This window comes from Phoca vitulina, unplaced genomic scaffold (genome assembly GCF_004348235.1).
Source record: "Phoca vitulina isolate PV1807 unplaced genomic scaffold, GSC_HSeal_1.0 scaffold2, whole genome shotgun sequence".
NCBI classification, from domain to species: domain Eukaryota; kingdom Metazoa; phylum Chordata; class Mammalia; order Carnivora; family Phocidae; genus Phoca; species Phoca vitulina.
The window spans coordinates 65,706,221-65,731,227 of record NW_022589705.1 but is presented as its reverse complement, the minus strand read 5'-3'; the positions used below and the strand labels follow the sequence as shown (position 1 = coordinate 65,731,227).

The window sequence follows — 25,007 nt, the reverse complement described above, 5'->3', positions numbered from 1 at the left end:
TCAGGACAGGAACTTCCTTTTAGGAAGGTACTACCACACACAGCAGGCCCCATTTGCCATCCAGGTGCCCCAAACAGCTGGCTGCTCTATGTTCAAGGCCCTCATTTAAAGAACAAGCTCCATCCGTGGGGAGGCATGGCCTCCCAAGGTCTTTTAAAGAGATCTTATAAAGGCTCACTTGGGCTAGGAGGGTCCAAGGGCCAGCACAACGGTCCTAGAAAATAGGTTCCCCTCTCCAAATGGAGTTATAAACCTAGTCTGAAACTAAACTCATGAAAGCCTTGCAGAGGAAAGTTGTGAAAAAGCTGGCAAATCTGTAAAGGAATGCCCAGTGGGCAATAGGCCAAGCTGGGGCATAAAGAGAGAACAAGTTATGGCCCATGAACACTTCTCTCTGTAGGCCAGACTCCATCTGGGGTGTCTTAAGGATGTTCAAGCTCCTTACAGGCCATACACAACATGCCCTGTGATCTGATCTGCACTCACCTGTGCTCTGCTTCCAGGGAGTGTGAGAGGACCTCCCCTTCCTCCTCTATAGGGAGACTAAGGCCGTTCTGATGACAGCCCTCCTCTCCGTTTTCCTTTGGTTCAGGGGTGCTGTTGTCCTCCAACTGAAAGAAGGGAAGGACACACTTGGTTCGATGACCCTTTGTGGCAAGATACACAATCTACAAGATTAAGGAGTCAGAACCAAGGAAACGTGCTCTCCAGAAAACAACTTCAGCCCACAGGTTTTCCCCATTTAAAAATGAGGACTTGTTCACCTTACTAAGATTTCTCAAGTATACCAACTGGTCAGGATCTTAACTTTAGGTTATGTCAATGGTGGGAGACGCTACTAGATACTGATGCAGCATCAATGCTCTAGCCTTCCTTAACAATTTGGACTAAAAAACTATTGTGCTCAGCCTTTAAAAAGTTCACCTTTCTAGAGTCCCTTGCAGCTAGGAGTTGCCATTTGATAGTTGGCCAATGTTGTACTCCTGGAAATTGCAGGGTGTGACTTTTAAGAAAGCATTTTTAAAAGGGACATTATCCCCTTTCAGGTTTTTTGGCTCCCTGTCCTTTCCCTAACCAGAATACGGATGGGAAGTATAGAGGTCAGTAACTACCCTAGTCCAAGGTGACCAAAAGTTGTTAAGTTTCCTGATAATCCCAATGAGCTTACCTGCTTAGCCTGCAACCTCTAACCTTCCTGTTGTAGGATACAAAAAAAAACCCCTCTTTGTTTTATGGTTCTATTTGTCAGATTTTCTTATACTGCAATTAAATGTAATCCTAACTGATGAAAGCTTCTATAATTTACCAATTTTTTACAGCACTGACCAATTGAAGACTTAAAAAAGGACATACACAACACAGGAAAACCCCTATGTTACCCCAGAAAAGCCTTATGCTCTTACGTCCTCCAGCTTGTCACAGTCTCTGTTCTCTGAGAAGTCTCCATTCCGGTCATCCTTTAGAGTCTTCAAGAACTCACTCTTCCTGTCGGTAGTTCGGCGGGTCAGCTTGGTCAGGCGAGAGGAGCTGATCTCAATTGGAGGAGTAGTGCTGGAAGGACTCTGGGCAAATACCACAAATAGGTTGCTCCTGACAGCAAATGCAAGAACTGGGATTCTCTGGGTCACTTCTACATGGTACTGATTTCCAGAATCTGGTAGCCTAATTATCACTCTTTTACCTAAAATAAACTATCCTTTTCATTTAAATAAACAGACTTCAGTTTTGCAGGTTTTTTTTTTTTTTTTTTTTTTTAAAGATTTTATTTATTTATTTGAGAGAGAGAGAGAGCACATGAGAGGGGGGAGGGTCAGAGGGAGAAGCAGATTCCCTGCTGAGCAGGGAGCCCAATGCGGGACTCGATCCCGGGACTCCAGGATCATGACCTGAGCCGAAGGCAGTCGCTTAACCAACTGAGCCACCCAGGCGCCCGGTTTTTTTTTTTTTTAAAGATTTTATTTATTTGAGAGAGAGAACGAGCAGGGAGGAGGAAGAGAGAGGGAGAAACAGGCTCCCCGATGAGCAGGGGGCCCGACTGGGGCTTGATCCCAGGACCCTGGCATCACAACCTGAGCCGAAGGCAGAGGCTCAACCAACTAAGCCACCCAGGCAACCCACAGCTTTCCAGGGTTTTTGCAGTTAAGACTGTATGGCTTATACAGCACCTCTTTGATCTTTTATGCCAGTCTAACACAGGCTGACCCCAGTCTACTACAGAGCAACTACTCCACTCAGCTATTGCCCATCTTCGGACGCAAATGGGAATCACCAGTAAAGAAATGACTCTAAGCAGGCACCTGGGTGGGTCAGTTGTTAAGCATCTGCCTCAGGTCATGATCCCAGGGTCCTGGGATCGAGCCCCACATCGGGCTCCCTGCTCGGCGGGGCCTGCTTCTCCCTCTCCCACTCCCCCTGCTTGTGTTCCTGCTCTGTCAAATAAATAAATAAAATCTTAAAAAAAAAAAAGAAATGACTCTAAACACAGCTACAAAGGAAATGGAATTAGAGCTTTACATGTCACGCCATGTATCTTAGTATAAGTAAATGGGAAATAGCAATTCTAGAAAAGACTGCTTGGCCTATCTTCACTCACCTCTTTAGGAGAGCTTAAAACTGCGCCACCAGCCAGTACTACTGGTTTGGTAACAGAGATTGGACTGGTAAAAGCAGATTCCCGGCTAGAGGAAAGGGATCCTGATTTGTGTTCCATTCTGTTAGCTTTCCACGCACTGGGCTACATGGGAAGAAAAAACAAATCAGTCAGAACAAGTATGGAGACAGAAGCTCAGCCTGGAAGATCACATAAAGCAAAGAATAAAATGTTATGTGGGAACATGAGTTCCTAGAGCTTACCCATCTTAACATGTTTGGGAGGTATGCAACCTCTTTCTAAGGTTAGGCACTTGAAGGAAAAAAGCAGATGGAAACCAGAAGTACCATGAGATATTAATAGGTATTCTCAAAAAAGAGAGCTCTAGTTTAGTAAGTGTGGGAGATGCTGAGATGAATAAACTTCAACAGGTTTCTTTACTATGCTATTTCCCAAAGCATTTAACTATACATGTGAATTTGAGAGGTAGCATTTCCCAAACTTACTGGACCCTGAAGTGTTCCCTTTTTATGGCATGTTTGTTAACCTCTGATGTAATCTTGATTCTTAAAAAAAAAAAAAAAAGAAAAAAAAGGTTATTTTCCAAGAACTTCAATGACAGGAAGCTACTTCTAGGCCAGTGTGGGCAATGTAAATGGCTAGACAATTCTGGTTGGTCCCTTCTTTGGTTGGCTTTATGGGGTCTAGGCCCATTCTGTCACTCTGGCCCTGATCCCAATTATGATTGGGCACTGTAGTGCAACTAGAATATTCCTTTTTTTTTTTTTTTTTAAAGATTTGAGAGAGAAAGACTGAGAGAGCAAGCACACACAGCAGAAGTGGGAGGGGCAAAGGGAAAGGGAGAGAGAATCTCAAGCTGACTCTGCACTCAGCGTGGAGCCCGATGCAGGGCTTGATCTCATGACCCCGAGATCACAACCTGAAGAGAAACCAAGAGTTGGATGCTTAATCGACTGTGCCACCCAGGCGCACCCCACTCTTTTTGAGTCAATCACACTACCTGAGGAAAACAGGAAAGATAAAGCACATCAATGGAGTGAGGCTGAAGCAAGTGAAAAATGTCCATTTTCCCAGAATGAAACAATCAGAACTGAGAGACTGCCAGGAAAAAGGAAGGATCTGAGTGAAAAGAATTTTTGTTGGTATTAAAGAGGCTTTAAGAAGGAAATTAACGTAATTGGGTACCTATCAGATGGTTGTCATACTGTTTTCATTCTTAACCCGATCAGGTATAATTACGTCAACTTTTTACAAAAAAAATGACACTAAGGTTAAGAAAGTTACACAATTTGTCTGAGGTTACTCAAGTAATATGTAGTATTGTTTTTTGCAATGCCTCCAAAAAGAAGATGCACACAGATAAGAGAGACAACGACCCAACTGGAATGGAGATTAATTTATTTCTTGCACTGATGCAAATCTAAAGATGGCTGCTTATGTAAGGCTCATTATCAAAGATGATAGTTCCCCAGTAGCTTCCGCAGAGTTGTAGCCGGTTATCAGATGCTTTGTCTTTCTTTTAACATTGGCACCTCAGGACACTCCAACACTTGGGTTTTTGCCATAGTAGTATGGAAAGTTTACCAGTGTTACATGCAACAGGATACCTGTATCTCTGCCCAACTTTATTCCAATTTAACCTTAATTTTCAGTAACTCAAGCACTATGCTATATAGCTGGTTGCTCACTGGAGAAAACCTATGCCCCATGCCTAATTTTATACATACAAATCCATCGAAGTGAACCACATATCAACCATGGGTTTTTAAAAAATGTCCTCTCCTTTCCTTCAAACTCCAAATCAATCCCAACTCTCTCCATTTCAAATGATCTTGCCTTCTCATACTGGACTGAGAAGTCAGAAGTCACTAGATCCAAACTTTCCCCAATTCTCTCCTTTTGCACCTCAAGTTCAATAGCTTCCTAACCCCCTTTTACCATTCTGTATCTGTTCATTCTCTTTCCTTTCAGAATTTATCAATTATTTCTTCCTTTCTTCTAATAAGTTCTTCCCCTTTATCTACAAACATGCTAAGCCATCTTACTGAAGCTAGGGAAAAAAGCCCAAACATTTATTTTCCTTTATACCATCATCCTCTTATTGCCAAACTTTTCTGCATAAGTTCAGTATCTGCTGTCTTATACTTGCTCATTATTACTTACTATCAATTCTCTGCAATACTCATCTCTATCCCTATTTTCAATAAATAACCAAAAATCTTGTCATCACATTATATTCCAAGGCCAGCTCTTAATTTAAAAAAAAAATCTGGGGCGCCTGGGTGGCTCAGTCGGTTGAGCATCTGCCTTCGGCTCAGGTCATGATCCCAGGGTCCTGGGATTGAGTCCAGCATCGGGCTCCCTGCTCAGCAGGGAGTCTGCTTTTCCCTCTGACCCTCCCCCTTCTCATGTTCTCTCTCTGAAATAAATAAAATCTTAAAAAAAAAATCTGTTTTTGGAGAATCAGAGACTGCTATTACCCATCTTTTCGAACTTGCCCTCTTTTCCTTTCTGGATTTCCTTCAGTGGATGCAGGCATTCTTCAGAGCTCTAGCCTCAGTGTTCTGTTATAATCTATCTGTTTCTCCATTAACGTCATCAGAAAAACCAATTATTTTGTAAATGCTTAATCATTTAAATTGCTGAAACCATGTAGAAAATATGTAAAACTGTATCTCTACCCCTAACCTCTGAGTTTTTATAAAGACCTCCATGAATGGGAGTGCCTGGGTGGCTCAGTTGGTTAAACGTCTGCCTTTGGCTCAGGTCATGTTCCCAGGGTCCTGGGTTCCTGCTGCTTAGTGAGGAGCCTGCTTCTCTCTCCCTCTCTGCTGCTCCCCCCTGCTTGTGCTCTCTCACTCTCACTGCTCTTAAATAAAATCTTAAAAAAAAAAAAAAAAAAAAAAGAGAGAGACACCTCCTTGACTGGACTGGCTTAACTAATACTTCCCCCCACCAATTCCCAATTCCCAGCCATACTTAATCATTTGTCTTTTCCCAAACATGGCATGTTTTTCCTTCCATTTTTTTTTTTTTTTGTAACAATGGTTCCTCTGCCTGGAAAGCCCCATCTACTTGCTCCCTAACAAACTCCTACTCGTTTTTTTTGTTTGTTTGTTTCTTTTTAAGTAATCCCTATGCCATGTGGCTTGAACTTACGACCCCAAGATCAAGAGTCACATGCACCATGGACTGAGCCAGCCAGGCGCCCTGAACTCCTACTGTTTCTATTTATTTATTTATTTTTTAGATCTTTTCATTTACTTATTTGAGAGAGAGCGGGAGGGAGAACACACGTGGAGAAAGGGCAGAGCGAGAGGGAGCAGATTCCCCACTGAGCAGGGAGCCCGACGTGGGACTCGATCACAGGACCCTGAGATCACGACCTGAGCCAAAGGCAGACGCTCAACTGACTGAGCCACCCAGGCGCCCCTCCTGTTTTTAAACTACTATTTACTGACTACTTAAGATGTGCCACTATTATATTCCAAGTACTTTTACACCTTTAATTTCATTCTTTTACCACAACTATGTGACAGATATAAATAGCTCCAATTAATTTTTATGGTAACAAGTTTAGCAAAATTAAGTAACTTGCTGAAAATCATAGTCTGACTCTAAAACCTGAATTCTCAACTTCCTCCTTCCTTTTTAATCCTTCAGGATAGGAGGCAGTTTGAAGTACCGGAAAGAGCTCTGGACTGAAGTCAGACAAACCTGGTTTAAGAGTCCTGACTCCATCACTTTATTAGTTATGCAACCTTATATTACATAATTTCCTGCGTCCTAGGATTAGAGGAGTAAATGTTATAGAATATATGTAAAAGGCCTAATGAAGGTCTTGGAACATAGGAGGATGTCAACAAATGGCCATTCTTTCCTTTTCCACTTCAAAACCCAGTTCAAATATGACCTTATACTATAAAGAATCTGAGGACCCTCTCCATGCAGAGGAGAACATTTATTTTTTCTATCTGTCCCTCTACTAGATAACAAACTCTTTAAGATTATTTTGTACCTCTAGTGACACAGTTTTTAGATACTCACTTGTAATAACCGTTGAATGCCTAGAGAAAATGACTGGATAAATCCCAGTCATCTCACCTCTTCCTTCCTCTAATATCTCACATTTCACACATGCAGAACCACTCTCAACAACTTTTCCTGAAAACTGATCTTTCTCTCTTCTTAACTCCAGTGAATGGCTCCATAGTTATCTGTTTCCCAGAGAAGAATGTGCGGTGTCCTGTTTCCTTCCCACTGTGTGCCTTCACCACCTCCATTCTCTGCCCACTTTCATCATCCCTGTTCAGGCTTCATTACCTTCTGCAAGGACATTCACATTTTCACTCTATCTTCGACTTAGGTTAGTCCTACATAACAGAGCTAAACTAATCTTAAGCTCTGTGTCCTGACTTTTGTACTTGCCACTTCTTCACCCTCAAAAGCTTTCTTAGGTGTCTGAGGACATACTGTTTTAACTCATTTTTATATTCTCTATGGTTTAACAGAATGCTTGCAGACATTTCAAATGAAGTAACACTTATAAAACTTCTTAAGGAATGGAACAAAGTGTGTTGATAATAATAGCTGTAATTTATTAGCACTTACTATATGCCAGTTTTAAATACCTCATAAAATCTCATTTACACCTCCAAAAACCTTAAAAGATAGGTACTACTATTCCATTTTATAGATGATAAAACTGAGACTTAGAACTTAAGAAATTTGTCCACGGTCGTATCAAAAAGAAGGTGCGAAGTGGACTCTACTCCAAAGCCCTGCTGTTAATTTCCATGCTATACTGTTTCCTAGATAGTAGTTGCTCTCTTGACTTAAATTCACATTCCTTCCCTTCTACATCAGACAAACAAGTATCCTAAACCCTTTCAAAGAAAATTCCACTTGTCAATCAGTTTTATTCCTACTCATTTCTTCCTAGGTCACGATTCTTTAATGACCTCTTTCAAGTATATTAAAAGGGCTTCTTCCTACAGATTTCCTCCAACCTTTCACTTAACTTTACCACCACCTATATTCTATTTTCTTTCACTATCAAGTCTCAAAATTGCTACTACCTCCACTTCCACCCACATAATTCCAGAATCCCCTGAAATCTTGTTTCATCCCTACACCACTCTCCTAAAACCTCAACTCAAAGGTGACCTAAACCTTTCCAACTGCTAAGGTCAAAACCCTTTTTTCATTTATTTTCCTCAACTTGTCAGCAGCAATTGTCAAGTGTTGACAACCCCAGTTGCTAACTTAAACTCACCTACCCAGATTTTTGTGATATTATACTATTTTTTTGATGTCTGAATTACAGTTTCTTAGTCCTATTGACTATATCTGTATTTTCCTAATATTTATAAATTATTAAATATTCCTCCACATTTTATTTTCTCATTCTTTACTTTTCCACTCTTTTTCCTTAGAGATCTTACCTACCCTGAAAGCTTCATTTGTTACCACTAGGATAAGGACCCCTAGTCTGGATATTTCCCTAGTGCTCCCAGGAGTAATTAAAATGATCATTCACCATCCCTCAAATATTGCCAGTGTTTTCCGGTTTCAGAATTTGTATTTAACCACCACTTCTCTTAATGATGTGCAATACTCTCCAGACTTTTTTCTGCCTATCCAAATCTGGACCCTCCTCCAAAGATCAGTTCAAATGACAAGTTTTCAGCAAAATTTTCCTTGATGGTCATAATCTGAACACTAGTGTTTAATTCATTCAGTTATTCTAAGTCTGTCTAGAATTTGATATTAGCATCTGTTACTATTTTATTTCACACACATCACATGAGCTTTCATGTTGTTATATCTTATTATCCCAATTAGACTTTCAGCTCATGGATAGTCATGACTAATGTTGTACTTACCTGTATTGCTCAGAACGACCAAACACAGTGCTTACACACAGAGGAAAATGAATAAAGGCTCACTGGTTTTCCTCTCAATAATGAAGTAAAAAAAAAAAAAATTTTTTTTTTAAAGATTTCATTTATTTATTTGACAGAGAGAGATAGCGAGAGCAGGAACACAAGCAGGGGGAGTGGGAGAGGGAGAAGCAGGCTTCCCGCGGAGCAGGGAGCCCGATACAGGATCCTGCGATCATGACCCAAGCCAAAGGCAGACGCTTAATGACTGAGCCACCCAGCGCCCCATGAAGTAAATTCTAATTACTTCTGTATAGTGGCTAGAATTCATTAAAGCAATTATTATGTGCTTTTGTGAGGGTGCTAGGGATACGAATATGAAAAGGATCTGAAGGCTGCCCTTAAGGAGATTACAAGTGAGGAAATAAAGAAATGTAATTAATTGTTATAGATATTGTGATAAGAGACAAGAGTGCTATTCAAACAGAGATATAAAGATTAATAAGATCTTAAGATATGTGTGATAGAAAAGGATTCCCAGAACGGACGACGTGAATTTGAAGGATGAGTAATTTTCCAGGTAAGCGAAAGAAGGGGTAGTAAAATATAAAAGATGGATTAGGCTCAGGCTATAAAGAATTATACATGCCACTGCTAAGAAGTTCGGACACTGTATTGTAAGATCAGGGTTGGTAAGGAACACTCATGGGCCAGAGGCCTGTTTCTATATGGCCCCTGAGCTAATAATACACTTTTTACATTTTTCAAGCATTGTAAAACAAAGAGCAGAAAGAAAGGAAGAAAAGAAAAGAAAGGTAAATGTAACAAAAACCTTGTGTCATAGGTGACCAGCAAAGCCTAAAATATTTATTATCTGACTTTTTATAGAAGAAATTTACCAAACCCTGCTATAGATGGTTTGGGACTGCTAAAGTGATTGAGGAAAGGATGTCATACATTCAAATTGTTTTAGGATGATCATTCTGGCAGTTTTGTGCAAGATGAATATAGGGAGATGAGGAAATAAAAGGGTGCATTACAATAGTACATGGGAGGTAACAAGGGCATAGGACATCATAGAGGGAATAAGTAACAGGGAATTTATAATTGTTTGGTACAGGGGAATGAGTGATGAGGAGGAGGAGGAAAGAAGACGCCAATCTAGATAATCAGCCAAGTGATCAGATGGATGTTGATGCTATTAACGGAAACAGCAAATCAGAAGAAGCAAGTTTATGAGATGAAGCTAATGAGTATGAGGAAGCCTACTAAAAATCCAATTAGCAGAAGTAGAGAGTTTGGAGACAGAGTAAAATACTACACATATATTAGGTACTAAATGAGTATCTGGTGAATGGTTCAATGGGAAAAAATAAATTTACTAAATTTTTTCCTGATTTATTCCCAAACCTCTGCTATGTAAGGTTCTTACACTTGATTCCAAATTATACCTTGGAAGGAGGTGGCGCAGGCTTAGGAACCAGGTTCTTATAGACACTTGGAACCATGGATGATGATTTGTTCCCATTTGCATGGTGAGATCCTGGTGAGGTGAATGCAGCGGAGAAGGCAGCAGAAGGATCTTCTTTGGAAACTTTTTTGATGACTAGCATTTTGGAGGGTTGCTTGGCACTAGGTGGGTTTTCTGTGAAATACAATAGTGAAGAGACAAAAGAATGTCAAATATTGGTTAATACGAAGCAGTTTATATGAAGTCCTCACTTTCAAAAAAGAGCTGACAGGTGACACTGAGGAACAAACATTTCTTGGTGTGCACTTAACAGTTATTCTCAAAAATAACACTATTTGGGAATTATAGGGAAAAGGCTGCATATGAAGCTGAATTCATAAATCAACCAGGAAGCCTAAAGGTGTTAGTAGTCCTTCAGGGGCATAACTTGTCTAGTATATGGTGTGATCACTCAGGCACACACCAATCAAGAATATATACAAGTATGGCAGTTCCTGTCAGCATGGGAGTAGAAATAGATGTGGAAATCAGGGAAAGGAGGCTACCCTGGGACCTTCTGATGAGGCAAAGTGGAGCAAAGCCTTACACTACTAACAAAGGGGAAACGGTACAACAAGCACCTTTAATCCTATAATTCAAGATCCAAAACCAGTATTTAGATATATTAAAGCCTTTCCAATAAGATGACTAACTACTGAATTAACGTAGGGACTAGGAGAGTCTCATTTGTAAATGCCAATGATTCCAAAACTACAGATCAGGTTTTAAGAAATACACTGATTTGTCTCTTAATTTTTTTATAAGGCTAGTTATTCCCAACATGTACACATAATTGTGTGTATTTATGTTTTCACCTTGCCCTCTACACAACAAGCAACATTCATAACTGCCAAACCTGCCCCCCAATACCCTTAAACAAAAAAATCCTCAACAACTGGAACCTGGTTGAACAAAATCGTCTACAGGATGTGGTATTATACAGCCTTTCAAAGAACACTTTAGAAGACTACTAATATGAAAGAATGCTTAGAAAATACTATTACATTTGCCTACCAAATATTTAAGAGACAATTATAACACAAAAAATTCACTTTGTTATAAATGAATTAGTGATGTTAATTAAACATTACTTCTCATAAGCTTTAGATAATTCTCCCTTTGCTTAAAATCTGCTTTCAAATTCAGGGCTTTACAAGCTCTCCATTATCTGTATTATGACTCCATTACCATTACATTTCAGTGGTATTTTGGGTGGACACAGTAAGAGATAATAGGTGTTAGTTACCATATGCAAATGGATGAGATGAGAAAAAAAGAAACAAAAAAAAGAGATAAAGAATTTTTGCTCCTCTCCATGCTAAGAAAAATTTAAAGTTGTGCCTTTAAAATGGCAAATCTACCTACCCCACACTCCAGAAGGGGTCCCAATAGGTCTGCATGGCTGATTCTGTTTGCCAGCTTCTGGATTCAAAGAAGGCTAGGAAAAAATGGATATTAATGGTTGATAAAGAAAGCTAATCATTTTGGCACTTTTCACAAAGTAGTCATCACCATGGAACCTATCTGATAATTATGTATCAGCAGCACATATTTAACGCTGTATTCAGAATCAACAAGTAAGCAGAAAATATTGAACTGCTAAATCAATAGATCTTATATTAATCTTAGGCTCTCTTGGGTTTCATTCCCTTTAACATAAGAGGATTAAAAAAAATTTTTTTTTTAAATAAATAGACTAAATGTGCAAGTTCGCATCTTCCGATAGGGTATGTACGCCAAGTAAGGAGGCACGGGAAACTGAATGGACAAGAATGTAGATCACTTTTCTCAGATTTAAGGACAATCTGGTCAGTGAAATGTGTAGTATGCGTAGCTTTTCTAAGACTGCTTTAGGGCAGAGGCAGACCATGTGCCAGGGACTGTGCTAGGAATACAAAGGCAATTAAGATAATTAAGAGGCCCTGTGCCCACAAGGGTCACAGTCTCACTACAAAGATACATACTTGTAGACAAATAAGCACAGTAAAAAGTTATAGGGTCTACGATGAAAATTTATATTATGGAAGAAGGAACAGTCAATTCCACTTGAAAGAGAAGTGCTATCAGAAAAGGTTTCATTAGAGGTTTGATGACTAAGAAGAATCCTTAAAGATGAATTCCAAAGCTGGAAAACGCGTGATTCCAAGAACAGAATGCTCAATGAACACCCAGACAGGAAAGCATGAAAAAGAATAGAATATTCAGAGATCTGCAAATAGTTCAGAATGATTAGTACTAGGGAAGGAGGGGACCTTTCTGTGGTCAAAGAGATGTCTAGCAAAGTAGGCAAGAGCCAGATTTTTTAGGGAGACTAAATTTTATTCTGTAGGTATTGAAGATCCATTTCTCATGCAGTAAACATAATCCATAATCATTAAGTTTATAACAGTCTGGTGCAGCTTGAAGGATGTATCTGAGAGGCTTAATCATCAACTAGGAGACCATTAGAGGAGACCAATTCCACAGTTCAGGAGAATAATGAAGGTAACAGGAATAGAGAAAGAGATGAGGGGTAGGATGGAAAAGTGTTAAGAGCAATAAACTGGACTTAACAACTAGAGGTGTGGTATGACACTGGTATCCAAGCCCAAATTTTACAATATAGTAACAGAGTAGGAAAATGGCTTTTCAGCACAATTACCCATAGAACATTAAACAAACAACAGAAAGATGCCCAGACTCCATTACGGAGCTTCTGAATCAAAATGTCTAGGGATGGGCCCCAGCAGGTATGTATTTTCAATCCATCAAGGTGAGAACCACAAGCATAGAACAAGCACAGATACATACTGAAGAACCAACTCACCATATAAATGGAAAAATTAGTGACAAAATATGAAGGACAGATAAATACACTCCTCTGGATGGAAAAGTATAGGTAGAGGGAGTCCCCATGGATAAAAGCTGTATTGTCTTGTTGTAACAGGCTTGTGTTCTTAGTCACATTCTATTCAGGGTTTTCAGAGATACTGCCCCTGTTTATATGGTATCTTTTATTTCTTTCCACTGATTTTTAAAAATAGTAAAATATAATACAGATAAAAAAACTACATAAAACAAATGGGCAAAAGTTCTTGTAATCACCACTCAGTTCACTCAGTTTAAGCCAACAGAACATTACCTGCCAAACCAGAAACATTTTTTAATTTTTTTAAAGATTTTATTTATTTATTTGACAGAGAGAGACACAGCAGGAGAGGGAACACAAGCAGGGGGAGTGGGAGAGGGAGAAGCAGGCTTCCCGCCGAGCAGGGAGCCTGATGCGGGGCTTGATCCCAGGATCCTGGGATCATAACCTGAGCCGAAGGCAGACGCTTAACGACTGAGCCACCCAGGTGCCCCTATACTTCCTTTTTTCTATGCCAAGAATCCTGATATTCAAGGATAAAGGTACAGAATATCATATTCAATCACTTTATCCCATATTGCATACAACAGTATCAGATTAACAATAACAACATTACACCACCAATATGACTAATAAAATGTTATTTTTTACAGGCTCTCCCCATTCTCCCATTAAGAAGTTATGCTTTTTCTAGACTGTCAGAGCCCATAGCTATTACATGCTGAACTCTCTTTTTAACTCTTTTAGTTCTACAGTTAACCATATATTTAGTATTTACCACCCTTCCTTTATATTTTTCTGGTTAGTTTCACTGTCTGAAGCTTCTAGTCTAGTACTTCCCCCAGGAAAAGTCTTGGGAACAATATTCCAAGTCCTTACACATTGGTATTTTTGATATTTATTTATTTATTTATTTAATTTATTTATTTGACAGAGAGAGACACAACGAGAGAGGGAACACAAGAAGGGGGAGTGGGAGAGGGAGAAGCAGGCTTCCCACTGAGCAGGGAGCCCGATGCGGGGCTCGATCGCAGGACCCTGGGATCATGACTTGAGCCGAAGGCAGACGCTTAACGACTGAGCCACCCAGGCGTCCCTGACATTTATTTTTTAGAAGATTTATTTATTCATTTCTAGAGAGAAAGAGAGCCTGAGTGGGGGGGAGGGGCAGAGGAAGAGGGAGAGAATCTCAAGTGGACTCCCCGCTGAGCGCGGAGCCCAATGGGGGGCTTGATCTCACAACCCCGAGATCATTACCTGAGCTGGAATCAAGAGACGCCAGTCCAGGGCGCCTGGGTGGCTCAGTGGTTGAGCATCTGCCTTCGGCTCAGGTCATGATCCCAGGCTCCTGGGGTCGAGCCCCACATTGGGCTCCCTGCTCCGCAGGAAGCCTGCTCCTCCCTCTCCCACTCCCCCTGCTTGTGTTCCCTCTCTCGCTCTGTCAAATAAATAAATAGAATCTTGGAAAAAAAAGAGTCGGCAACCCAACTGACTGAGCCACCCAATTAAAAATTTTTTATTGTTATGTTAATCACCATACATCATTACTTTCTGATGTAATGTTCCATGATTCATTGTTTGTGCACAACACCCAGTGCTCCATGCAGAACGTGCCCTCTTTAATACCCATCACCAGGCGAATCCATCCTCCCACCCCCCTCCCCTCTAAAACCCTCAGTTTGTTTTTCAGAGTCCATTGTCTCTCATGGTTTGTCCTCCCCTCCGATTTCCCCCCTTCTTCTTCTTTTTTTTAACATATATCACATTATTTGTCTCAGAGGTACAGATCTATGATTCAACAGTCTTCCACAATTCACAGCGCTCACCATAGTACATACCTTCCCCAGTGTCTATTGCCCAGCCACCTCATCCCTCCCACCCCACCCCCCACGCCAGCAACCCTCAGTTTGTTTCCTGAGATTAAGAATTCCTCGTATCAGTGAGGTCATATGATACATGTCTTTCTCTGATTGACCTACTTCGCTCAGCGTAACACCCTCCAGTTCCATCCATGTCGTTGCAAATGTAAGCCACCCAATTTTATAACTGAAGGGTGATATGGGTATAAAATCTTTGGCTAACATTCTGAGTACTGTAATTGTTATTCCATTGACTTCTATTATAAAACTTTGTCAAAGTCTTATTTCTTTCTCTTATAGTCACTGGGACTTGATGCTCAAAGGGTATTCTTTTTTCACTTGAGTCTATGCTTTTATTATTTTTAAAAATAATGATGCATTAAAAAAATTAAGTGAACTCTACTCCCAATGTGGGGCTTGAACTCACGACCCTGAGACCAAGAGTCATGATCCAGCCATGAACCCCTCAATTCTAACTTTAAAAAAAAAAAATTTGAGAGAGAGAGGAAGAGAACACACACACACACAAGGTAGAGAGGGGTATGGGGAGAGGGAAAGAGAGAATCCCAAGCAGACTCCCCCACTGAACGCAGAGCCTCACTTGGGGCTTGATCCCACAACCCTGAGATCATGACCTAAGAGGAAACCAAGAGTCAGTCACTTAACTGACTTTGCCTCCCTGAACTCTTTTAATCTGTTTCTTCCTCACTTAAAAATTTCCTCTTCTGGGGTACCTGGGTGGCTCAACTGGTTAAGCATATGACTCTTGATTTTGGCTCAGGTCATCAAGATCTCAGGGTTATGGGATCGAACCCCACATTGGGCTCTACACTCAGCACAGAGTCTGCTTGTCCCTCTCCCTCTGTTTCCCCCACCCCTCTTCATTCTAATAAATAAAATTAAAAAAAATTTTTTTGGTCCTCTTCTAATTCTTGAAAAACACTGATTATTCTCTTGTGTTTTTTTTGTTTTTTTTTTAAGGTTTTATTTATTTGACAGAGAGAGTGAGAGAGCACAAGCAGGGGGAGCAGTAGAAGGAGAGGGAGAAGCAGGCCTCCCGCTGAGCAAGGAGCCCGATGCGGGGCTCGATCCCAGGACCCTGGGATCATGACTTGAGCCAAAGGCAGGCGCTTAACCATCTGAGCTACCCAGGCGCCCCTCTCTTGAGTTCTTTCTTGTTTAGTCTCCCTTTTTCTCTAATTTTTAATTACTCCTTTCCTGATTTCTAGCACCTTGAGTTTTTCTGGTTTAGGTGGTTCTTATGCCGTTTTCTTGGTATCACTTACTTTTTTAGAGAAGATTTGACACAGAGAGAGAGAGAGAGCCCGTGCGAGCGCCTAAGCAGGGGGAGCAGCAGGCAGACGGAGAAGCAGGCTCGCTGCCGAGCAAGGAGCCCAATGCGGGACTCAATCCCAGGACCCTGGGATCATGACCTGAGCTGAAGGCAGACGCTTAACCAACTGAGCCACCCAGGTGCCCCTTAGTATCATTTAAACTTTAAAGTAGTAACACTGTAGTAATAAATTTTAAAATGGTTCTTATCTGTTTTGTGGACATGCTGTACAGGTGTACTTTGCACTGTCTGTGAGGATGTTATTCTGTTCCTTATTCTCTTGATCCTTTATGTTCATTTACATATGATTAGTTTTTGTGAATGTGGGTCAAGACAGCTTTTCTGACATCAAGCTTTAGAGTGCTCTCTTCTGTTGTTTTCATAGACTGTTCAAAAATATGGTGGCTTAGTTTCTTTCATGCCCTGGATGTCATCCCTATCTTCCTCCCTCCCTTTTATCTGAACCTTCTCTTTCCTTTGTCTCTATTGTTTCCACCTCCACAACTCAATCTGGATCCTATTTCCAATTGTTTTGTGTTCAGTGAGGAGCTACGTTCTAGAAGGGCAATATATTGGCTGGTTAATATAAACAATGATAGTACTCAGTGCTATTTATCAACTTATTGCTTTTTAGTTCCAAAGTCATCCTTTCTGCCTGCTCTGTGTAAATGTGTCTGGGCACTTAAAATTTTTTCCTTGGCAGCTGGCAAGTTAACTTTTTTGTCAGTAGAGAGCAAGAAAAAGATTTCTGCCTCCTGTTCCAATGTGCTTACTCAGCAGGCTCCTGCAGCCCATTCCTGCTAAGCCAGGTTCTAAAGTGCAAGTGAGCTTTGACTTGAGTGGTTTTGTAGCAGAGTGATATCTGAACAGCTCTACCAGGTACTCAAGAGGGCAGATTTTCAGCACGTTCCCTGGGAAGCACCCGAGCAACTGTTCTGTCATTCATGAGCCACCACTAAGCCCTTTCTAACAAGGTCTGGTGGTGAGGGGGCAAGAGGGAGACTCTTCCTTGGGCACCCTATCTTAGCCCTAGGGTTACTGGCTGTCCCTTATATAGCCAACTGCTCATTACCCCAATTCTGTACTTTCCCTGTACAAATTATCGTGTGGTTTCTCTCTTGATTGATCCAGCCAGACCCTTCATACAGCATTCCAGAACTTCCGTATTGACTGACTAGTTTTGTAAAACAACTCCTACTAATTTCTAGCTGTTCTCAAACATACCCTCTAAGCTATCTAGAAGGAACTGTTGGCTCTTTTGGGACTGCCAGATGTCCTGTTGCCTCCTTCAATTTCTCCTCCACAAATGCTATCACTACCCAGGTATTACAGTTTTTGGTAGTTTGTCCCTACATTATGACACCTCACTTTATTTTGTTGTAAATAACGTCCATGGATTTCTTTTTCTTTTTTTGGTTCTTTAATACCAGTTGCTCTGTGCTCTCTTTTTTTTAAACAAATATTTTTTTAAAGTAGGCTCCACACCCTGTGGTAGAGCCCAATGCAGGGCTCGAACTCACGACCCTGAGATCAAGACCTGAGCTGAAATCAAGAGTTGGAAGCTTAACCAACTGAGGCACCCAGGTGCCCCCTCTCTGTTTTTTCTTATTATTTTGAAGTAATTTCATTATTTTTTTTTTAAAAGATTTTATTCATTTGAGAGAGACAGAGAGAGTACAAGCAAGGGGAGAGGCAGAGGGAGAGGGAGAAGCAGACTCCCCGCTGAGCAGGGAGCCCAATGCAGGGCTTGATCCCAGGACCTAGAGATCATGACCTGAGCCGAAGGCAGATGCTTAACCATCTGAGCCACCCAGGCGCCCCAGAAATTATTTTATTCTTACAACAAAGTTGCAAAAAACCCCCACTTTCTGGGGTACCTGGGTGGCTCAGTCAGTTAAGTGTCTACCTTCGGCTCAGGTCATGGTCCCAGAGTTCTGGGATGGAGTCCTGCATCAGGCTCCCTGCTTAGTGGGGAGCCTACTTCTCCCTTTCCCTCTGCGCCTCCCCCTACTTGTGCTCTCTCACTCTGTCAAATAAATAAATAAAATCTTTAAAAAAAATGAAGTTTCTGTACATCCTGCACAGATGTCTAGATTCTCATGTCAACATTTTACACCATTTGCTCCAACATTCTCTCTAAATATATTTTTTCCTGAACCATTTGCAACCTAAACCATTCATCCTTAAATACCTAGTTCTGTATTTCTTTAAAAACTCATTCTTAACATAATCACAGTGCAACTGTAAAAATCAGGCAATTAACATCAATAAATACTACTATCTAATCTGTAACACTTATTCAAACTGTAACACTGATTAGTTTTATAGCAAAACAAAAATTTTGAAATGTACACTGTTTTCCCCTCATCCAGTCTCCAAAGGATTGCATTCTGCCCGTTTTTTTTTTTTTTTTTTGAGTAGGCTCCACGCCCAACGTGGGGCTTGAACTCACTCACGATCCTGAGGTCAAGAATCCCACTGACTGAGCCAATGAGGTGTTCCTCTCAGGCTTCCTTCAGTTGTCTTATCTCTTTAGATTTCTTTAATCTGGAACTTTTTCTTTCATGACAACATTTTTATTTTTATTTTTTAAAGATTTTATTTATTTGAGAGAAAGAGAAGAAGGGGGAGAGGCAGAGGGAGAGGGAGAAGCAGACTCCCCACAGAGCTGGGAGCCCTACGCCGGGCTCAATCCCAGGACCTGGAGGTAATGACCTGAGCTGAAGGCAGACGCTTAACCATCTGAGCCACCCAGGCGCCCCCCATGACAACATTTTTAAAGAGTAGAGGCTAGTTCTTTTGTAGAATCTTTTATAATTCTTTATAGTAGGAACTTCAACTTGAGTTTGTGTGATATTTTCTCATGGGTAGATTCAGGCTATGCATTGCCGGAAGGAATTTAGAGAGGTGAGGTTGCATCCTCAGTGCATCACATCAGGATGTTTATTTTATCAATTTCCACCATGACTGGTGATGTTAACCTATTTTTTGATAAAATAAAATTTACATACAATGATATGCACATACCAAGTATACCATTCCATGAGTTTTGAAAAATGTTTATAACTCAACCTCTCTAAAAACAAAAATTATCTACTGCAACCAGAAAGTTCCCTCATGTCCTTTCCCAGACAAGCCCCACTCCACATAGGCAAGCACTGCTCTTTCTTTCCCACCATAGATTATTTGCCTATTCTAGGATAGCACATAAACAAAATCAGACAGTATGTACCATTTTGCATAAGGCTTCCCTAAAATTCACTGTGTTGTTTTATTAGTCACTCCTTTTTATTAATGAATTTATGTAGTCCATTTCATTATACCCACAAGTTTTCTGTTCTTGTGTCAAAAGACATTTAAACTGTTTCCAGTTTGGGGCTTTTATGAATAAAATTATAATAAATGCCCATATACCTTTGTTTCTCTTGAGTAAATATCTAGAAGTGCTGGGTCACAGGACATGTTTATGTTTAGTTTTACAAAAATTTGCCACACCTTTTCTGAAAATGGTTGTACTACTTCATGCTCCTACAATATATGAGAGTTCCAAATGCTCGAAAATGTCACCAAATTTAGTGTTTTCAGACTTACAAATTTTAGCCATTCTGGTGAATGGGTAGCAGTATCTCATAATCTGAATTTCCACATTTCCCTTGTGACTAATGACACTGATCTTTTCTTTTTTCATGTGACTATTGGCCATTTGTGTAACTTCCATTGTGAAGAATCTGTTCAAATCTTGCTCATTTTTTAAAATATTGAGTTGTCGGGAGTGCCTGGGTGGCTCAGTCGGTTAAGCGGCTGCCTTCGGCTCAGGTCATGATCCCAGGATCCTGGGATCGAGTCCTTCATCGGGCTCCCTGCTCAGTGGGGAGCCTGCTTCTCCCTCTCCCTCTGCCTGCCTCTCTGCCTACTTGTGCTATCTCTCTGCCAAATAAATAAATAAAATCTTAAAAAAAGAAAAAATACTGAGTTGTCGGGGTACCTGACTGGCTCAGTTGGAAGAGCATGCAACTTGATCTCAGGGTTGTTTGAGCCCCACACTGGGTGTAGAAATTACTTAAATAAACTTTAAGATTTATTTTTATTTAGAGAAAATGTGTGTGCGGGAGCCCAGGGGTGGGGTGGGGGTGGTGAGGCCCAGAGGGAGAGGGAGAGACAGTTCAAAACAGACTCCTCACTCAGCGTGGAGCCCAACGCGGGGCTCGATCTCATGACCCTGAGATCACAACCCAAGCTGGAACCAAGAGTCCCATGCTCAACCGACTGTGCCACCCAGGCACCCTAAATAAATAAACTTAAAAAAGAAAGAAAGAAAGAAAGAGGGGTGCCTGGTGGCACAGTTGGTTAAGCGTCTGACTCTTGATTTCTGCTCAGGTCCTAATCTCAGGGATGTGAGATCCAGACCCCAAGTTGCAACAGCTCGGCACTGGGTGTGGAGCCTGCTTAAGATTCTGTCTCTTGCTCTCCCTCTGCACACCCCTCACTCGCTTCTCTCTCTCAAAAAGAAAGAAATGAAAAAATGTATTCAGTTGTTTTTTTATTATTGAGTTCTAGGAGTTATTTATATTATGGATACAAGTCCCTTTTCATATATATGCTTTATATAGATATATACATACATACATATATATATTTTAAAGATTTTACTCATGGGGCGCCTGGGTGGCTCAGTCATTAAGTGTCTACCTTCGGCTCAGGTCATGGTCCCGGGGTCCTGGGATCGAGCCCCGCATCGGGCTCCCTGCTCTGGGGGAAGCCTGCTTCTCCCTCTCCCACTCCCCCTGCTTGTGTTCCCTCTCTCGCTGTCTCTCTGTCAAATAAATAAATAAAATCTTAAAAAAAAAAAGATTTTATTTATTTATTTGAGAGCGAGAGAGAGCATGGGCATGAGCAGAGGGGAGAAGCAGGGGGAGAGGGAGAAGCAGACTCCCCGCTGACCAAGGAGTCCGATGCGGGGCTCGATCCCAGGACCCTGGGATCATGACCTGCGTCGAAGGCAGACGCTTAACTGACTGAGCCACCCAGGTGCCCCTTACATATATGCTTTATAAACATTTTCACTATTTTCTTTGAGTCTGTGAGATAAGCAGATATTTTAAATTTTGATGAAATCCAATTTATCAATGTCTTCCTGTAAGGTTATTGCTGTGTCCAAAGAAATCTTTTTCTACCCTCTAAGCCATAAAGACATTCCCCCAAATTTTCTTCTAGAAGCTTTATAGTTTTAGGCCTTACATTTGGGTATATAATTCCTCTCAAATTCATTTTTTTTTTTTGTATGCTATGAGGTAGCATTCTCTCTATATATACGTATACGCAGTTATTCTAGTACTATTTGTTAAAAACACATTTCTCTATTGGTCTGCTTTAGTATCTTTTGAAAATCAAATGACTATATAAATGTAGGTTTATTTCTGAGCTCTTTATTCTGCTCCACTATTAGTCTATCCTTATAATAATATAACACCTTGATTATTATAGCTTTGTACTAAGTCTTCAAGTTAGGTAGTATTAGTCCTCCAACTCTGTTCTTTTTCAAGATCACTTTGGGTATTCTACGGTCTTTGTATTTCAATAAAAATTTTAGAATAACCTAGTCCATTTCTATAAGAACACATGCTGGTTGGTGTTGTGCAGAATCTGTAGAACTGATGTCCTAACCATGCTGAGTCTTCTAATTCAAAGCCTCCCATTCATAATTACATCTTTTATTTAGATTTTTAATTTCTCTTGGCAACATTTTATGGATCAGTATAGAGGTCTTTCACATCTTTGGTTAAATTTATTCCTAAACATTTTATTCCCAAGCAGTTTTTTTTTTTTTTTAAGATTTTATTTATTTATTTGACAGAGAGACACAGCCAGAGAAGGAACATAAGCAGGGGGAGTGGGAGAGGGAGAAGCAGGGTTCCTACGGAGCAGGGAGCCCGATGTGGGGCTCGATCCCAGGACCCTGGGATCATGACCTGAGCCAAAGGCAGCCGCTTAACCGACTGAGCCACCCAGGCGCCCCTATTCCTAAGCTAAGTTTTAAAAGGTTTTTTGGCTTTACTAAAAGCATTTTATAAAACTTCATTTCCCAATTGCTTACTGCTGGCACCTAAAAATACAACTGAATTTTTAAAAAGTAAATTCTACACCCAATGTGGGGCTTGAACTCATGACCCTGAGATAAGACTCACATGCTCTACCAACTGAGCCAGATAGATGCCCCCAGTTAATTTCAACCTAGGTGATCTTTACCCTTTACTGTAACATTGCAAGGTAGACATTACTATCAATGTAAAAATTAGGATTGTTTAACTTGTCCAAGGTAACTATAAGACTGTTTATTACAGGGGCGCCTGGGTGGCTCAGTTGGTTGGGTGACTGCCTTCGGCTCAGGTCATGATCCTGGAGTCCCAGGATCGAGTCCCGCATCGGGCTGCCTGCTCGGCGGGGAGTCTGCTTCTCCCTCGGGCCCTTCCTCCTCTCATGCTCTATCTCATTCTCTCAAATAAATAAATAAAATCTTTTTTTTAAAAAAAAAGACTGTTTATTACATCAAACTAATACCATTTTAAAACAAAAAATAACTTTCTAATTATACACTGTATAGAAAAAATATATAGAAAATTCACTGTAAACAATTTGTCCCCAAAACACCTTGATTTTGCTATTTTTTGGTTAACTACTCTTTCTTCACATACCCCTTTCTTCTTCAACCAACTATTTCCCAGCCTCCTTACTGCTATTTCCACAGGTTCTAGCCCCCTCTCTGAATATATCTCTCTCCTTAGGTGATTCTTACCTGTCCACCAACCTCAACTATCATCTTTATTTCCGTGTGCACGTCTCTAGATCTCACCCATCTTTTGGATATGAAGAATTCGTTATTTTCTCCCTCCAGTTATACTCCTGTTTTTCCTTTTCAAATTAATTACTTATTATTCATCAATTTGCTTTAAATCAAAATAGAAATTTTTGACTCTTCCTTTTCTAGTTACCTCAGTTCCAATCCTTTAGATTTGTCCTCCAAACCACGATCTTTTACAACCTAAATGTCTGTCAACAGGAAAATGGATAAATGATTCCAATATATTCACACAATAGAATATTATATAATAGTGAAAAAGATTTAAAGCAAGGTTTCTCAATCATGGTAATCCTGCCATTGGGGGCTAGGTAATTTCTTTGTTATGGGGCTGTCCTGTGCATTGTACAATGTTTAGCAACACCCCTGATCTCCAGATATTAGATGTCAATAGCACTATCTCCAGCTGTGACAACCAGAACTTCTCTAGATATTGCCAAATGTGCGGGGGGGCTAAATTTGCTCCTGGTTGAGAACCACTGGTCTATAGCCATACGTATCAAATACAGATAAATCTCAAAAAACAATTTTAAGCAAATAAAAGAGAACTATAATATTATCCATATAAACATCAAAATCAAGGAAAATGATATATTATAGATTGTTTATGCATACATATATGTAGTAAAAGTTTACCAAAAGCATGATAAAGCACTGAAGTCAAGATGGCGATTACCTCTGGGGGAAGTGAAGAGAGTAGGATTAGGGAAGCTTTAATTTGATGATGGCCATACTTGACCATTTTTCTCCTTTCATGTACGTACATTTATGGACACTTAAGATATTTTAAAACATAAATGCAGTATTAATTTGCCCTAATTGACCTGGTTCAGGTTTGACTGACAGCAAACTTTCACTTAAATCACTCAGCAGGCATAGATAGTGCTACTTTCACATTTTTCTTTCTGTTGTCGATTTATTTCCCACTGGGAATGCCAGAGAACTGAAAATGGGCCTTCTTATCAAATTCTGCCAATCAGTAGTATAGAACCTATTCAAAAGGTACTCTTAAAAAAAAAAAAAAAGCAACTTCCACTTCACCCCACACTACTTCTTGTTTGCACAATCTCTTTTTTACCAAAGCACATAAGAAACCAAAACTAATAAAGAGACCTAAATAAATTTTACTATATGCTCAGCTGGCTGGTCACAATGCAAAATACACTTTTAGATAAATATTCATATCATATATAAATTATCATTACAGTGGGTTAATTTACTTAGGTGGAATAAAATACAAAAAGAAACTCCTAGGAATACAATTAAACTTTTTTGTTGTTGCTGGTTTGATCGAGGATTTTAACCAAGTTCCCGAAGCGTGATGAGCAACAGAGATTTTGTTAATTATTCCCACCGGTCTTTCTTAAATGTGCTAAGTTTATTGAATAAATAATTAAAGTTATAATTTAGTGTCATAGTAAATTCTGGACCACTGGATATTTAGAACATTCTGGACAATATTCAGTATGTCGGGGCAGTATAAACCTTTCCACTACCAAAGTTTTGAAGGATAGGTGCTTGGGGGTTAGGAATTCACATTAAAAAATAACATTTAAAGGGCGCCTGGGTGGCTCAGTTGTTAAGCGTCTGGCTTCGGCTCAGGTCATGGTCCCGGGGTCCTGAGATCGAGCCCCTCATTAGGCTCCCTGCTCAGCGGGGAGCCTGCTTCTCCCTCTCCCACTCCCCCTGCTTGTGTTCCCTCTCTAGCTGTGTCTCTCTCTGTCAAATAAATAAAATCTTAAAAAAAAAAACAAAAACATTTAAAGGATCCCAGAACAGGAGAAGAGGAGCTGACACCTAAATTTGACTCTTATTCAGTTGGCTTCATTAATATATTAAAATGGCCGTCACAGAAATGATTGGCTAATTTAATGCGCTACTTTTAAAACTAACTAGAGCTGCACTAGTAGCCACTAGCTATATGTAGTTGTTGAGCACTCAGAAAGTGGCTAATTTATACTGAGATTGTGCTACAAACAAGTCTAGAATACACAAAGGATCTTGAAGATCTAGTACCAAAAATAATGCAAACTAATAATTTAAAGATATTACCTATTAAAATGATAGTAACTTGGATATGTTTGTTAAATACAGTAAACTTTTTTTAA

General features: G+C 40.2%; 1 protein-coding gene across 4 annotated transcripts in view; it reads right to left on the bottom strand.

Annotated features, from left to right (window-relative positions):
• GPBP1L1 (GC-rich promoter binding protein 1 like 1) overlaps positions 1-25,007 on the bottom strand; it is a 61,620-nt gene that overhangs the window by 3,305 nt on the left and 33,308 nt on the right. For all 4 annotated transcript variants that reach the window (XM_032430078.1, XM_032430070.1, XM_032430064.1 and 1 more), the window contains 5 exons: positions 11,369-11,441; positions 9,945-10,138; positions 2,594-2,734; positions 1,404-1,562; positions 487-611 (listed from right to left, as the gene is read on the bottom strand). In XM_032430078.1, coding sequence (XP_032285969.1) covers positions 487-611; positions 1,404-1,562; positions 2,594-2,734; positions 9,945-10,138; positions 11,369-11,441 — 692 coding nt within the window. The remainder of the gene's footprint in view (positions 1-486; positions 612-1,403; positions 1,563-2,593; positions 2,735-9,944; positions 10,139-11,368; positions 11,442-25,007) is intronic.